Consider the following 17,537-nt stretch of genomic DNA (forward strand, 5'->3'; position numbering starts at 1 on the left):
TAGTTGAGCTGAAGGGCGACTTCCTTTAACATTACCCAGCATGCCCCTTGCTCTCTCTCTTCTTCCGTGCCTTCTGTAGAGAGGGCACGTAATCTGACGGTGAGTTGGGAAAATCTATTATCATCTTTTATATATTGCACTTAATTAATCTACAATGGACATTTTATTTTAGTAAAACCTTTAGTGTTTTTAAGATTGTGTGTATTTTTTATTTTGCACTGATATATGTATGAAATAATAGACTTACTTGACAGATCTGACTGGCCCGGTGAATACGTGTACGTCACTTGAGCGCTGTGCACGTTTTATTTTGTGAGGCTAAAATCGTTTTGGCTTAGCGTGCGTATAGTGGTTAAGAAATCCCCCTGAATGCAATAAATACGTGTTTTAATATTTAAACTGAGTTAGTTTGACCCCGTAGTGTGGATAACTGAGCCCAGTCCTAGAACACCGGGTTTTGTGTAATGTTAGGAAGTACAGCGATTTATTGAATGAACACGATTTATATTTAAGTGTGAGTTATATTACACGACTTCTATTTCAAACAGTTTACAAAGGCGTTATATGAAATAAATATTTGCCTCTTTAAATGCACTGCATGTTGATGTGCATTTCGAGTTGTACGGCCTACGTTTTGATAGTCAAAGTCAATAAGTGGAGATTTCAAAAGCATGATGACTTTAAATTCTGGAAGTCTTTGCTTAAACATTACTTTATAGTATTATGGCCTTTTGGGTTTTATTTAGCTACTAAAGGTAATGTGACGGTACGTGGAATCTGCTGTTTGTTTTGTGGCTAAGGTAGGCCTCAATCCTGTTAGTCTTCAGAATTCTTTAGAAAATGGATGCTTAAACATTCCTTTAGTTTGTGAAGACAATAGGAAACAAAATAACTGGTACAGTTAGCAGTATGAGCTTCCATCTGTTAATTTACCTGCCAGACTTTGCATTAACATTGGCTCTGTCTCTAGGTAAGCACGATGGCAGCCCTACGACCTTTAGTGAAGCCGAAAATTGTAAAGAAGCGAACCAAGAAGTTCATCCGCCATCAGTCAGACCGTTATGTCAAGATCAAGGTAAGCTTGTCAAATTAATTTTAAGTATTTGCAATGCTGCTCTATAAATGATTCCTTCTGAATAAATCAAATTTGGAACTTAATTCCACAGAAGTGTAAAGAGAGCTCCATACAACTATCCATTTACTACATGTTAAGTAACTTGTTTAAAATGTGGCACAAGACACGAACAGTGCTCCTTAAAATCTATGTAAATGCACTGTCTTAAAATTAGAAATATTAGTAGTCCAGGGAAACATAAAGCTTATTGTCTTGCTTGTTCATCCATCTTGCTGTGTCCAGTTAAATCTTGTGATTTAATGTGTTTTTGACCATTAAACATCTTGAAAACTGCTGAACAGTCACAGTCATCATGCTCTCCGGGTTTGTAATCTTGTGTCAATGTGATTAATAAAATAGACCGAATTGAGGAGCATTGCAGGAAAATGTTTTGTGTTGAGAAGTTTGTTTTACTTGTTTAGACCTCTAGAAATATTTCAAAGATTTTCTTCAAGATTGTAGTTTACCCCCTTCAAATCTACTCTGCTGGTTGATCATTAAGACAAGATTCTGCTTTGTGCTCTGTGAATGTTTTTTTGTCAAATATATGCTCACAAACTTAAATCGCTACACAGAACATGGTCCAGGTTTTTTCTAGCTATGTGATATTGTATTGTGGGGTTGACTACATCAGTTCTTGTAGAGCAGGAATAAATAATGCAAAACTATTAGGGACTCATAACGTAACAGCCACAAAACATTTAAGGTTTCGGTTCTGCTAAGAATTTACTTGTTTGCAGTTTGTTTAAGGCTGATGGCTGCAAAGCATCTGAAGAAATCTGCATTTAATACAGAACAACTTTCAGGTTCAGAGATATTTGAATCCAAGTATCTAGACATGTTTTCTGGAAAATATTGGAGAGCCCAGCCACAGAAGACTTTCACTCGAATGACCAATTTTTTTAATCCTATCTCCTAGAAAAACTGGCGCAAACCCAGAGGTATTGACAACAGGGTTCGTAGGCGATTCAAGGGCCAGATCCTGATGCCAAATATTGGTTATGGAAGCAACAAAAAGACAAAACACATGCTGCCATCTGGGTTTAGGAAGTTTCTGGTCCACAATGTCAAGGAGTTGGAAGTACTCATGATGAGCAACAAGTAAGGAGTTATTCTTGTATCATGGATATGTGCCAATCATATCCGTTTGTTGGCAAATACATGATACTGGTCTATTAAACAATTGCTTTAAATATGCTTTTTATATTATTTGGTTAAAGATAAGATTTAATTCAAATAGTTCTGCATATAATAACGCTTTATTAACTGGACTTGAAAATCCATTTTAAATCAATGTGTTTGGAAATTATAGGCTTACCTGTATCTTATGGTTCAGCTAGACAGTGCTTAATTGTTTTTAAATTGGGAGTGAATGTGTGTAGCTTTGCCTCCTTGATCGTCCCTCAGAGTCAGCGATACTCTTCAGGTTCAGAACGAGGAGGCAGAACACTGCAGTGCGAATACCCATTCCATCTCTTGCTTCTGTCATAGCTAGAAGATGGAAGATAGCCTGCAACAAGTGTTCCTTAATACAGTCTTTTTTTTTTTTTTAGAAAAGGTGTGTGTAGTTTGGTTTGATGCAATGTTTACATAAGTTAACATGACATTCTACTAAAAATGTAACGATTTAACTGGAATCTGTAAATATTCTATTATTTTTACATTAATTACATTTTAGAAGTTTGGTGCTTCACTGCTGTGTATGCACAAAATACTACATTGGTTGAAGTACAAGATGTTTCAAAGTGGAGGTTAACACAATACTTCCGTCACTTTTTTTTCTGTAGGACTCACTGTGCAGAGATTGCCCACAACGTTTCCTCAAAGAACAGGAAGATCATCGTGGAGAGAGCGGCGCAGCTTGCCATCAAGGTCACCAATCCTAACGCCAGACTACGCAGCGAAGAGAACGAGTAAATTGGGACATTATGCACTATCAACAGTGTCGTTTAAATAAAAAAATAAAACTTTGATTGCTTTTTTCTCCCTTCTTTTGAAAGGTCTGGTTTACTGTATATGCATAAATTTATTGGTGTGGTGGTGCTACAACGAAGACCACCTGGGGGGAAGTCTTTAGAAGTTGTATACAGTATTTGCAGCCTTTGTTTTATAGCTGATGCCAGTTCAGTTATGGCAGATATAATGGGTTTGGTATTTTTTCTTTACTTTTCTACTTGCCCAGTTCCCAGCATGTGCTTTTTAGATGTTCGTTTAATTATGAACATATACTAAAGGACTGTAAAAGGTAGGCCTTACTGACCACATAGTTGCTAGATGCTTCACATATAGGAGGACAGCATGTATTAAGTACCTTTATGACAGCATCCGTACTTTAATGCAGAGTAGAAATTGTAGTCTTGATGTGTCTGAAGAGGTCATGTACTGTTTACTTGTGCTTTGGTTGTAATAGGTCTCAACATTTCAGGTGAATGGTAAGATATAAAAATGTTGTTCTCTAGAAAACTGAAGGGTAACTTAAGGAATATAAGAATAAGTGGTCTATAATTTTAATCCAAATAGGTGTATGTTCATGAATACTGAATTAACTACCAATAGAAACCTAATTGCCATGCATTGTGTTAACTATAACAGATAACTTTTTTTGTTGAAACTAGGTTTGAACTGGTGTGAAATCAGTTCAGGGCTATTGAGTTTTTAATTCAAAATGGTAAAACTAAACATTAGATGCATGTAACTGCATAGTGATGTCATGCTTAGGATGTTGGTAAACAATATGGAACTTTTGGAATCACATTTGGCCTTTGTATGGATCTAGTAGCCTTTTCTGGAATATAAGAAAATCTGAACACAAGGTGACTTGATTCACAACTACTACATATTTGCAGTAAGATAAGGCTTATCTGCCAGTGTTTCTCTAATTTTCTAGCTAGTTTTATGACTGATCTGAGTTGGGCACTGGAATACTGAATCAGTACAGCAATGAAAACGTATGGGTATTGGAATCTTTTAATAAAATAGAAACTTTTTTACATGATAATATGCTACATATTCTTTTTGATTACCATCCCTGCCTGCTGCTCATAAGAAAAAGACATGGGCAATGTATTTTCAGAATACATAAAACAAAAGGCCGTCAACATGTTTTTAATAGAATGTTTATTTGAATTATTTTTCAATGCATTCATAACTTGCTGTCTGTTAAATCAAGTATTTTATTCATTAGCTGAATATAAAGTCCATTAATAAAACCATGCTAAATAGGTCTGTAATGCTTTTGCAATGTGGGCTTATACTGTACTTTTAATCTACATGATTATTGAGAGAGACATTAGTGGCATATTAATATTGTGCTTCACAAACATTTAAATATAGATATAAAATTAAAGCCATTTTCCTCAATCTAGTTTTTCTAACCTAATCTTTTATCTTAGAAATTTAGAAGTTTGGAAGTTAAAAGGGTCTCAGTTTCAGGGGTGTGTGGCTCTTCTTGTTTTAGTCAATCTTTTTGTTTAGTTTGGTAAGGAAATATGTTTGCTGAATAACTAGGTAAAGTATTCTATTTTAAAAGAGAGTTAAACTTCCTGAAAACATTTTTTCCTCTCTGGACTTAACTTTTTGCAATTCCTTTTTATTTTTATACTTGAGAACAGCCTGGGTTTGGTACAATGATCTCTAGCTGGTATCCATTGTTTCTGTAACACTGGAGGCGGTGGTGTCTCTCTGGATGCTCTCGAATATGGAGGCCATCTCGGAGCTGGCTCTGATCTGGGCAGTGAACTCTGCCATGACGGGACTCTTCTCCACTTCATGAATGGTGAGGAGGGCCGCCACAGCCCGCATCGCTGACCGCTTCAGCTCATCCTGTTTCTCAAACTCCTGCTTCACAGAGCCGGACTTCACCTGCACCAAAACCAACACACAGACTGCCCTCATACAGTCGTCTGCTGACACCTAGTTCTAGTGACTATTTCAAACTCGGCAAGGAAAACTAGCGTCAAATGACACAAATGAAAAGTACATATTTTGTACAGGATGTTCATTTATACAAAGAGCTCAGAATAACTGGAATGAACCAGGATACATTTTAGTATTATGCAGACATTTTTCTAAAGCATACTCAGGAAGACTGAGAAAACAACTGTTACTTTGCTTAATTCCAAGAAGCAGACAAGTCATTAATTGCCATAAATACTTTTAATACTTTCTTTTATAAATGAAAAACATCTCAAACAGCAAGTTTAAATGTTTTATGATATTGGAGCTAGTAATTGAGCTCTTGAAGGAAGCAGTCCTGATTTATAACTCAGTTGAGGAGTACTGAATTTCTGAACACTAATAGTCTAAGTCAAACTTTCTATCCACGAATACCCTTATGTTTTAAAAATAGCTTTGAAATGTTCTCCCATTAAGTTTGGTTAAATAACCAAAAGGCTAGGGTCCTTTGTTGTCAGAACTTACCATTTTTATTGTTTAATTTGTCTTTGCTTTTAAAATCTGCACCTATACTCTATGGCCATACCTTAGCAGTGCAGGTGGCTCTCAAAGGCTCCACCAGTCTGTCCAGTCTTTGCATGACAGCACTGGGACACAAGGTGCAGAGCCTGGTTAGCATGATGAAGGTCAGCATCTGAAGAAAAGAAGGACAAAATCATCATAGCTTCTTCAATGTTGTTTAGGACATTGTCAGTGATCTGGTTAAGTATGAAAGGTCCATATGTCACATGAAAGCAAAACATCAAAATGAAAACAAATACACAAAACTAATAGTCTTTCAACTGGTTTTAATAATTATTTAATTTATGGCAAAACATTCACCTATTGTTAATTTTGATATGATTATACAAAAGCTAGTTGGGAGAAAAAGTCTGTTTTCTCTATTTAGCACCTAGTTCCAAACCTGTAGTATTTTAAAACTCATTTCTAAGTTCTCCAATCATGTATAATTACCGATATAAAAAAGTCTAGTGAGTTTTGTAAGAAGACATTATTGAAACACCTGAACAAAATTATATTCAATCTTTTTATTGACAAAATGGCACCGATATTAGAGGTTCTGTTCATCATAATTGTAAACATTTCACCATGGAAATGCAGCACATTTCTTTTGAGGTGCAGAAAGTCTCCTGTCTCTAGTGCTTAAAATATTTTAGAGCACATTGAGTTAAATGAGGGGCTGCTTATTTTATGATACAAAGTATATATATACACTATATAGAACTCACTTTAAAATTCGTTAAGATTTTTTATGGATTTAGTTTTTCCTGTTCAGAGGATTAGTGTGCCATCCACTAAAAATGCTGTCCTTTAAAAGAGTCTTTATTGAATAGCTGATGAGCTGGATGTCATTTTTTTCCAGTTGATTCTATTACATTCTACTATAGCGTGGTTGTGTTTTAACCTACAAATGCAAAACCCGTCCTGTTATACCCTGATATCATAATGATCCTTCAGGCCATCTTCCACATGGTTGAGGAATTCAAAGATGTCCAGGCAGTCCAAGCAGCTGTCCAACAATGTGTACATGCACTCAAAGGCTGCTTTCCTCACATCAAGCCCATCGTCCACAGTGTGTTTGAATGGACCCATCTCCACCTAAGACACAGAGCCAAACAGTAAGGGTTAAATCTGGCAGCTGCAGGATTTAGAGGTCACTAAAACATTTGAACTATAAAGATATGGTAACTGTGGTTATTTATTAACAGCCTTTCCTATTCTAGTATTGAAGTGCTCCTGTTAACACCTACAGTGCAGCAGGGACACTTAAATCCTGGGAGTTTAAATCCAATTCCAGTGGAAGTCTGTGATGCATCCAGTTCCTTAAATGTACAGTGCAACCAAATCAAGTCTCAGGCAAGCACATCATTAATCATACAGGATGGGGCAATCAGGCTAAAATCCTTCAACAGAATGGGTCAGGAGGTTTGCTCATTCCTGTATCGATTAGTCCATTACTTTACTGTACCTCCCGAATGAGGTCTTTCCTGGTCTGGGTTTCGTGGTACAGGTGGGGAAGCACAGCACCCAAGAGGTTACGAATTAAGGAGGGTTTGTTGTGAGCTGCAGAGTTGAACATCACTAAGGCCACACGTCGGACATTCAGATCAGGGTCTTGCAGGGTCTTCAGAAAATCACCTGAGAGCAAATGAAATATTTGAGTAAACCCATTTTGCAAAACATCCTCCCATCTGGTGTTAATGATGTGTTCAACTGCTGTTTCCTAATTTACTTTTTATTTGCAGGAGATGAAGATTTTATTATTACACTGTTTTGGCTAATTAAATATATCTTTTTACAATTTTTAGACATTTAACCCTCTTTGGAAACCAGATAAATGAGTGAGGTTTTAATTTGGTTCAGACAAACGTACCGATGCAGTCCATCAAAAGCGAATCTATGGGAAGTGGGTGATCCACAATGGTAAACTTTATTGCAGTGACTACAGTGCTCCGAGCATGTGGTGAACCTGAAACATTGAGAAGGAAAAACAAAGCCTGTGATTCACTGAATGCAGGTCCTCTTTTTTTAAAAACAATAAGACTGATTGCTAATATATAAACATGACAGGAGACTTTTGGATTTGGAAAAAGTTTTAAACCCCACATATACTATATATTTAGATGTATACTGTACCTTAATTATCTACTGCAGAGGAATCCTCTTCCTATATTGTATGTGTAGAAGTTCTAAAGTTAACTGTTAGCCCAAAGCAAAGATTTCCTTTATCCTTTGGATAAAGCATATTTGTCATATTTTGTCAATCAATAAGCCTTGACTTACAGATCAATGTGCTGTAAACATTTAATGAAATTTGGAAAATAGGACCCCAATTCAGGTCCTTACGATTTTCAGTTCTGCTGAGATCCCTTGAATGAAAACCTTAACTGAACTTTTAATTGAGAATTGAATTAATTATTGCATACTATAATTATTGCCATTTTCTTTAATTATTGTACATTTCCAGCTTCTAAACAGTATTAGTAAAACATTTTACTCCCAAGTTGCTCCCAAGATTTGATCATTACATGGAAATAATAATACAATAGGTCTAATTAATCAAATTACTAGTTCAGTTTTAGGGTCAATGAGCTAATGAAAACCTCATTTGGAATGAAAACCAGAAGATACCAGGGCCTCAAGGCCAGTATTTGGGAGCTCTTCCATAACTGCAGACTATTAAAGTTAAGCTAAAGTTTTATCTTGGTTTTAATCAACCAACCCCAGATTACATAGCTAGATAAATCACACAAAATAGTATCTCGTACCTGAGGACAGCTGTCTTTTCAGCCGGGGAAGTAACTGGGAGGGGTTGACGAGGGTCAGTTTTCCAAGGCACTCCGCAACTACATTGCGTGTTCCTTCCTCAGCGCACTCACAGTGCTTAAAAAGAAGGGCCCAGATTTCCTCCACATAGGGCTTCAAGCTGTTGGCCGAGGATGAACTGATGACGTCTTTCAAAGAATGCAGCAGGAGGTACTGCCTCTTTGGTTGGCTTCCGATTTCTTTCAGCATGAAGGGAAGGTATTCGTTCAGGTTCCCCACGCAAACGTTGCCTAAAGCATAGGAGGCAGATGATTTGACTTCCTCATTTGAGGAAGAAAAGGCCTCCAGGATGACAGTTTTTAGCTCTTTTTGCCCTCCGAGGTTCATAGTGCGTCCCACCTCTGCCAGACAAAGAAAAGCCAGGATTTTCACCGAATCAGATGTCTTTGTGCTCTTAACATCTTGGATGAAGTTACCAACCATGCCCGTGGCCTCCTTGGGGCATGTTGAGCAGAGGGCTGCCACACATTTAGCAACAGAGTAGTAGGATTGCCTGTGCATGACAGCGTGCACATCACTTTGTTGAGGACCATAGAAAGGGCCTGTTAGCTCCTTCATAAGTTCATTGAAACCCATGTTGCTTGTTTTGGTCACAACTAACACTTGAAAGAAATCAAGAATGGCATTGAGGGCCCCACCTTGCAGTAAAGGAGAATGTACCAAATAGAAAACTTCGGACAAAACAGAGCCACCAATTTTGAAGAGAGAGGAAGGACAGACCTTTGCCAAGGAGGTAAGAAGCGTAATGGCCACTTGCGAAATGTGCATATCACTCTCTCCAATCAAAGGTGGAAGCTCATTCAAGATGGACTGTATCATGGCAGGCTTGAGACTGTCATTGTAGTTTTTAATGATTAGGTCCAAAGCCATCAAAGTGCTTAGTTTCAAGGCACGTTGATTCTTTCTCAAAAAAGAAGCCAAGATGGGAATCGCTTCAACTAAAATGGGTCTCAGATTAATTTTCAAAGGGGAAGCTGCAATTATGGTAAGCATCTTCACCACAGTCAATCTAGTTATCTCATTTTTGAGTCGTTCAAGAAAGATCTGAAGAGTGGGCTGGAGGTCATCTTCTAGTTGGTCTCCAAGGTTGCACACCAGCTGTCCCATGCAAGAGATGGCTCTTTCCTTGACCTCTTGGTCAATATCTGTCGCTTTCAGTCTCTTTAAAGTGCTGGAAAACAAGTCTTTCACATAGGGCTTGGCGTCAAAAGTGGAGGGTTTTTCCAAAGGCCGGATGACTTTCACAAGCTGCTGAGTCACCAGAAGAGCCTCGGATGTGATCTTGTAAAAGGGATCGCCGATGCAGGCAACCACTGGAGGGAGGATGAGCTTGATATGAGAATGAAAAACCTCAGGAGGATGAGTACCAAGGAGAACATTGAGGAAGGACAGAGCATCAATTTTCATGTTGGAGGAACTGGACTTGTCAGTCAGTGAATACATAATCCCTGCAAAAATAATACAGAAAAAAATCTGAAGTTTTTAATTTAGCAACATTTTGTTTCATTTAATTTGGACACCCAAATTAATAAATCTAAAAAAATAAAGCCAGCAAGCGACAGATTTTTTAAACTAAAAATAGTATGAGGAAATATAATCTAAGTTTCATATTTTATATGACAGAATTACATTTGTATTTAAAAATTCATGTATACAGTAAATAATTCAAATGTTAATACATGTATAAACCATGTAGAATATCCTAAGGAAATTATTACTGTTAAATGTCAAGCAGCAACTTCAGGTGACACACTCAGATTAGATGCAAAAAGTTAATTAAGGTCATGTTTGATAGAAAATGAAAATGTGACACTCTTATATCTAGACATTATGCAATGGTGTTATTAAGGTGGTAACCTTAACTGAATTGCTAGGAATAACATATTTATGTTATATATATTATATATCAGTATGTATATTAAAATAGTCAGAGCAAAACCCCCTTCCTTACCAGGGATCAGAGATGGAATATGGTCACCCAAAGCTCCGGGTAATGCATTTGCCAGTTCTGTAAGCAGATTGAAGCAGCCTTGTCTGGACTTGATACTTTTTTCTTTCAGTTGTTTGTGTAAGGCCTTCACAATGTTTGGAACCTAGAAGAAAACTGCCAGCTTTGAATTGGATTTTCCGCGGACTAAATAACAGCTGTGTGGCAGGACCCAATTTCTGAAACCTAAACAGGTGGCGGAAAGAGGAGTCTATAAGACCTTCCTGTTGTCATTGTAGACTCTAAGGATGCTTTTGAATGCAATGGGCAAGTAAGGGAAACATGAATGTTTTTTATATAAAGATGAGTGTTAGTACTTTGTAGTAACCCATCTGCTCTGGGTTGCACAGTGTCAGAGGATTAAAAACTCCATGTGAAACTTTAATTGGAAGGCTAACTCAAAACACAGGCCAAACCAAACCTTGACACTATTCAAAATAAAAAACAAAACCTAACCTTACGAATAGACCGAAGCTAAAATGTCATCCTACAAAAACCCAAAATGATACAGCCCACCTAACCTTTGTAACTTTCTCCTTACTGTGGCATAAACATAATCCAAGAGCAGCATTTACTGTAAATGTAATCCAAATTTTTAAATAAGACCTGTCCTATATCAGATTTGGACGATGCTACTTATGAGTGGAGGTTTATAAAAGAGGAGTTCATTTTTTCAGTGACACAAAGGTCTAGCTAAATCTCAAGACGTGAAGAAATCCAAACGAGAACAAAATTGTTCTCACCATCAAGCCTCGCTGGGACCAGGTGTTTCTAAACATTTTAAAAGGGTGCCATATGTACAGGAAGTGTCATTTAAGGTTATTATAAAGGGCCAATATGTATGGTAAAAGGTCCTTCCCAGTCTTAAAGCAAGGCTCTCCTGACCTGTTTCTTCAGTATAGCCAGAGAGGGATCCTCCTTGCCTCCGGGGTCAGATCCCTGCAGCCAGCCCTGCAGGGGCCGGGCCTGCTTCAGAAGGGAGATGTAGGCCTGGAAGATATCGCTCTTGACGTTCTCCTCGCGCTCCTTGAAGCGGGCCACCAGGGCTGGGGACACAGTCCGGTAAAGCTCCTGCAGCATGTCGTGACGCGTGCTCACCACCGCCTCCAGACACTTCATCGAGGAGCGCCGCACTTTCCAGCTCATGTCGTCGTCGTCGCTGTACTCTTCGTCTGTCCCTAAGGAACAAAGTGCGTTATTTTTTTTTTTCAATTCTTCCCGTCCTAAAGGGCGGGTTTCCGCGTTTCCTTGCTTTGTTACTCTGTATTGGGGGTCCTTAAGATTCCTCCTTGATTTCTTGATTTTTCCTAAAGGAGAACTGATTGATTCACACAAGTCATCCAGACCTCAGCTGTATTGAAAACCAGGAGACGCTCTGCCGTCTCCAGGAACAGGGACATGGACCTTTCCTCTATATAACCTTCCCTTTAATAATTTCTTAAAGAGTCTCAAAACCACAACATTGTCATTTCTTTTTTGCTTAATTAACATAATCAAGGAGCTGAAGTTATTTGTCATCCCTTTGAGAATATTTAGAGGTACTGTAGGTAGGTAGGTCCCTTTTCAGGCCATCAGGGCCCATGGGAAATGGGGGGCAGGGGCCACCATTTTTCTTGACCATCCGACACTGGAGGTGGAAGTGAGGTGGTCAGCATCACGCTCCAGCCAGCCTATTACCCCCAGAAGGATTAATCCCTCGGTACTCATTTGGAAAGCAGGCTGAGTGGACCTGGGAGCCCTCTAGAAGGAATTATAGCAAGTTACATTGCTTGCCTGTACCTGGGATTGAACCCGGGACCTTCCAGGTAGGAGCTAGATGCCCTGTCTGAGCTACCACACCTTCATATTTAGAGGTATTGTATATGTAAAAAATACTTAACCTCATTATTCTTTGAACCCAATGTATGAATGTACCATTAGACAGGTAATGCAAAAGTAAAAGAATAAAAAACAACAATGAATTTATGCTTCATCAAAATATCACAGTCCTTTTATGTTTGTTAGCTTAGGGAGTCACACTGTACATTTTTTTAAAATAAGATTGTCATGATGAATCCAAGCAATACAGCACCTTGATCTTCATCTTCCCCATTTTCAGTATCCATTGACTCGTCCTCTTCCTCATCGTTGTCATAGTTGTAGTTGGGGTCATAGGTGATGTACTTGAGACACAGTTTGATGATGGTTGGGATATGGGGAGACACTTCCTTTGGGCACCTTTATAACGGGATATGAAATATTGGTTATATTACAAATGAACATGAAGACAGAGTATAGAGCTCTGACTCTAAAATGCAAAGCCCAACATAGAGAAAAGACCAATGTGAGAAAACATGAACAGTATGTTTTTGCTGTGTTGTTTGCTACCGAAGCATTGACAGTTGGCTACAGTACATTGCATTACCTTCGGACAAATGCCTCAAAGGCCTGGAAGCAATACTCTCTCAGTTCATCATCCTCCACATTACAGTACTTCACCACGGCCGGGATAAGTTTCTCGAGGTGTTCCCCTGAAACACATAGACAGCACTTGAGTGGGGCTCATACTGTCCCTGTAAAACATGGACAGTTATCCTTGTATATGATACATTGATTGGCAATGTTATCCTCACTTCAACTCCCCAGTACTTTCAAACACAAACTACAGCAGCAAATAACGGTGACACAGGACTAAAATGGCATTTAATTCCAACACATGTCAAGCACTATAACAGTTCCTAAATCAAAAATGTTTTGATATAGTACGGTACAGTATTGTATAGACTTCAGTAGGTAAGTGAAGCCCATTATATATTTCCACTGAAGAATCATGAACAAGGACAAGAAAGTAGTTATAGCAATTGGCAACCCAGTTTGTATTTTATCACACTAAGAAAGTATGTAATAAGGCATATAAAATGCACATGAGGAAATTGCTTACAGAAAATAGCAAGGCCAATAATTATGTGATCTAAAAGTGGCTGAATTAAAGAATAATGGGGAGTTGTTGTCTAGCTTTGGCAACATGTCCCATCACTGAATGTTAAATTTTATCATTTAGTTTTGATTGTGTAAACACAAAGTAGCCTTAAGAAGCAATAAGGAATTAAGAACTGCCATTAAACTTTAGATTCTTTACTACTGAAACCAGCTATGTACTCCAATTCAGATATTTCTGTACCAGGTGATATCTCAATACAATGTTTCCTCATTTGTTTAGTTTGTTTTATTAGCAAGGAGAAAATGAAAACATTCGTAATTATACAACTTATTATTATTATTTTAAGAATCTTTGTTTCTGTCCCTTTTTTTACCACTGACTAGTAGGAACTATTATATGTACACATTGTATACATATATTTGTATATAGAGCTTATCAGATTTCATTAAAACATTTCAGATCCAGATCTGTTAAAAGACAAGTGGTTTAACAAAAAATAAAAACCTGAATTGGAAGAACTTATTTACTCTTAAGAGACGCTGTCTTACCCACTCTGTGGCCGGCCTGCCTGCTGATGGCAGCCACACACTGGATGTAGGTACGTGTGGTGGAGGTGGAGGCGTTTCGGGTGAGCTCGGCCAGCAGGTGATCCATGAGCTGGGTGAAGACAGGACTGCTGCAGCTGGGGACCAGGTGGCTGAGAGCAATGATGCCCCGCTTCCTCACTGCCAGGCGGGGGCTGGTGAGCTGGGGCAGCAGGCTGCTCAGAATGGAAGGGTGGAAGATCATGAGGGTCCCACTCAGCCTGTGGGCAGAAAGGATATAAGAGATGAATATGGGGTCAGGAATTGACAATGTCCCCCGAGACGTCCAGGGTCCAGTGTTGTGCATACTGCTTATATTAGCACAATACTGTTCATCAAGATAAATAAGAGCAGATGATGAGTTTCAAGGTTCAGGCTGGAATTATAGGTAGAGCATCTGAGTGTGTTGAAATACACACCATTACTTGTATACTGGCAATGGCCTCAAAGGTCTCTGTATTAGACTGAGAAGAATGTAATTTACATCTTTATCAAGGAAAATAACCACCTACAGTATTCAGATCATTATTTAAAGCAATAATGAAAAAGTCAGCTAAGGAAATGCCTTGCTTCAAAGCCTTTGTGTGACCTTTCTTCTCTAATAGAACAGAACTAGCAAAGCTGGTAAGTGCTATAAAACTGTTTTAAAAATTATTTTTTTAGTCAGTGCTTTAAAATAATCATTCCAGAGACATGGATAAGAGTGGAGATGCCAGATAAAACTAACAAATAGTGGAAGACAATATAATAAAGTTTCATTTAAGTAAGATACAACTACAGTGAAGATTTACAAATCACTTCTGTGACACAGAGTGAACGTCTCCTACCTGCTCAGCATGTCTGAGAGGATATCCAGTGCCTCCAGCTGTATGGACACATCCTCTGTTTTCCCAATGGTTGATGTCAGCTGTGTTGTTATTTTCTTACACACATTTGCTGTCAGAGCAGACCCTGAAAAATGTAGTATTATTTTTACAGATTCCATCACTGTACGTTTTTGGAGTAAAATGTTAACTGTTTGGTTTTAGATTTTTAAATTTTAAGATTAATTTACTTGATAACGAGCAGTGGATTTTCAAAATTACAATTTCAAATTGTTCACTTGGAAGTTCATCATTATCCATGGCATCTTGGGTATGCAAACATCTCTATGAAATCTCCAACCCCAGTCCTAATACCTGCAGTAACACTCACCCTAACACAGTTAGTTTTTGGTGAAATCCATGACATCAGGATGAACAGCAGATGGCTGAAAGAATCAATACCTTCATTATAGCTGATCGTAATAAGATCATGAAATCTCTTACCACTGGAGGATGGAGGAAGCTCAGCAATGACTGTTTTCAGGCCCATACTTGAAGTGTCTCGTAGTTGCTCTTTATCTGAAAGCATGTTGGAACACAGCGTGTCCACAATGGTCTCCACCTGGTATTCTTTCACCTTACTCACCAGTGGGCCCAAGCTTAAACACACAAAACAAAGAACAGAAAAATCAACAGTAACAGCTGTCTGTTCATTGCAAACATTTTTTTTCTGTGTGATACACTGGTTTAATTTATCCTGAATGTGATATATGCCCTTGACGTTTTTAGAATTTGCTCCAGTTTAATATTTAGTCCAACTATTGTTTCTTAGGAAAATTAACACAACTCTTTTCAATGACCGCTTTCTCTCTTGTTAGATTTGCACCTTGACTGTTTACATGAGTTTCAGAAAGTCAGCTCTGGAGCAAAAACCTCTTTGAAAATCACACTGAATGTCGGTTGTTTATAATTCCCTGTCAGCGGTATGGGATTTAAAGGATTGTGGATACTTATTAAGCTCACTCACCATTTGACTGCAAGGTTCTGAACCTCTCCATTCTTATCTTCCAGCAGCCTCAGGAGCATCGCAACCACCTTCTTCTCACTGTCTTCATCTAGCTTGATGGAGTCTTTCTGGAGCTCCATCATCAAGTCATTGGTGGCCATGAATCTGAAAGCAGATACCCACCACTGTCATAATCAGCACCACTACTATTCCAACAGGCCCCTGACACTTTCTTCTGAGATGTCCAGACCTCCGAGGGGCGAAATCCAAAAAGCAGAAAGGGAGGGTTTGAGTGAGGTGATGGGTGTTACACTGTTCACAGGGGTAACAGCAGTGATGTCCACACGCAGCTCTGCATAACCTAAATCACGTCATCATTGTCTCAACAGAAAATATATCAATCTCACCCATCTCTTCAGATGATGAAGCTTTCAAAAGACCTGCAAAACCTGCAGACACCCTCGCCTTCTATGACCAGGATTATAGAAACATTGGGGAGTCCTTTTATCTAAAGCAGTCATAGAAATCTCATAGTTCTCACTTCTCCAATGATCTACTGTGTAAGTGACTTCTTCTGCATAATGACTAATACAAGTCACCCAGCTGGCTGCTTTACACCAGTGGTGGGTTAAGTGGGTTCCCTTCTTCATGTAATACACTTTGGGATCCTTTATATTTAAAAGTAGTAGAAAAATTCAATGAATCATTATTATTGATGTTGTAAATGGTTTATATGTCTGCTAATACTCTGTTTATAAACCGTTGGCAAGGGTTCTGAACTGTCTTCAGTAATGAATATAAATAATGAATACACAAGAAGAAGAAATATATTTCAAGAAAACAAAATGCATGAAGGATTTTATCCTTTGTATGAAACAACTGTCATCTAAATTAGATGTGGAATTAGAGACCACATAATACCAGTCACTCTGACATTAAAATATGTTTTACAACTATCCATTTCCATAAACCAATGTTGTATGTTTATTTTTCAAGTTAATTAATTTTACTGCAGGCAAAAAGTTTAGTACCACATAATATTCATATCAAATTTCCTGACGTTTAAAAAATATTATGGCTAATAATCCCACACACTTAAATCCATCTTAAAATGTGAGGATGGACTGAAGCAAAATGTAAGACGCTCAGCTGACAGACATTTCCAATGTCATTTCACCTTTAATTTAGCTATGCTCTAGGTTGCATTAAAACATGCAAACTAATACAGTCTTACCTAAAATCTTTATCAGTAGATGTCATTTTCTCCAGTAGGTTGGAGATATGATAAGTCACACTGGCCATCTTTTGAGTTTACCTTTGAAACTTGTATTCACTCTACAATCTTTTAAGTAAGTATAGCAGAAATTTCTTTTAGTTTACATGGAGAACATGGCGAGGGAGAGACAAGAGTGACGCTTCAGGGTAAGAACAAACTGGAAAACCTGATACTCGGCACGCAGCGATATAAATAGCTTACAAATTGACTCGCTACTAGCACCGCCAAGTGGTATTAACGCCTATTGCAAGAAAGTCATACTTTTTAGAACTCACAGTACGGTCCTGTCTTCCAGGTAGTGTTTTAGTTTTACGTCACCTTTTAATTAAAAAAGAAAATTTACTATGGTTATTTACGATTATTTGTCTATGTAATAATATAGGTAATATGTATGGCTCTCTTGACATAATGGGTTTGTTTTAGTAATTAAAAACAATTGTTCGCCCCTTTACGTTGGAAGGAAATACTTGGTCATGTTTGTATTTGACGATAAAATGTATTGCAAGAACTGTGATAATGCCACTTGTGTTAAATGTGAAATTACGCCATGTAGACTGCGAACTTTG

The 17,537-nt window shown here is 38.1% G+C and overlaps 2 protein-coding genes across 2 annotated transcripts; one reads left to right on the forward strand and one right to left on the reverse strand.

Moving 5' to 3' along the window:
- The first annotated feature begins 8 nt into the window (after positions 1 to 8).
- rpl32 (ribosomal protein L32) lies at positions 9 to 3,085 on the forward strand. Its single transcript, XM_015348271.2, has 4 exons — positions 9 to 99; positions 971 to 1,075; positions 2,034 to 2,215; positions 2,902 to 3,085. Exons 2-4 carry the CDS (start codon positions 980 to 982, stop codon positions 3,029 to 3,031), a joined length of 408 nt encoding a protein of 135 aa, XP_015203757.1. The 5' UTR covers positions 9 to 99; positions 971 to 979; the 3' UTR covers positions 3,032 to 3,085.
- A 1,129-nt stretch (positions 3,086 to 4,214) lies between these two features.
- cand2 (cullin-associated and neddylation-dissociated 2 (putative)) lies at positions 4,215 to 17,111 on the reverse strand. Its single transcript, XM_006630997.3, has 15 exons — positions 16,930 to 17,111; positions 15,717 to 15,860; positions 15,194 to 15,348; positions 14,714 to 14,837; positions 13,851 to 14,107; positions 12,787 to 12,892; positions 12,454 to 12,599; positions 11,268 to 11,560; positions 10,347 to 10,488; positions 8,338 to 9,843; positions 7,443 to 7,538; positions 7,038 to 7,207; positions 6,503 to 6,667; positions 5,595 to 5,702; positions 4,215 to 4,975 (listed from the first exon to the last, which is right to left on the reverse strand). Exons 1-15 carry the CDS (start codon positions 16,995 to 16,997, stop codon positions 4,748 to 4,750), a joined length of 3,708 nt encoding a protein of 1,235 aa, XP_006631060.2. The 5' UTR covers positions 16,998 to 17,111; the 3' UTR covers positions 4,215 to 4,747.
- Positions 17,112 to 17,537: the final 426 nt, after the last annotated feature.

This window comes from Lepisosteus oculatus, chromosome 4 (assembly GCF_040954835.1).
Source record: "Lepisosteus oculatus isolate fLepOcu1 chromosome 4, fLepOcu1.hap2, whole genome shotgun sequence".
NCBI classification, from domain to species: Eukaryota; Metazoa; Chordata; class Actinopteri; order Semionotiformes; family Lepisosteidae; genus Lepisosteus; species Lepisosteus oculatus.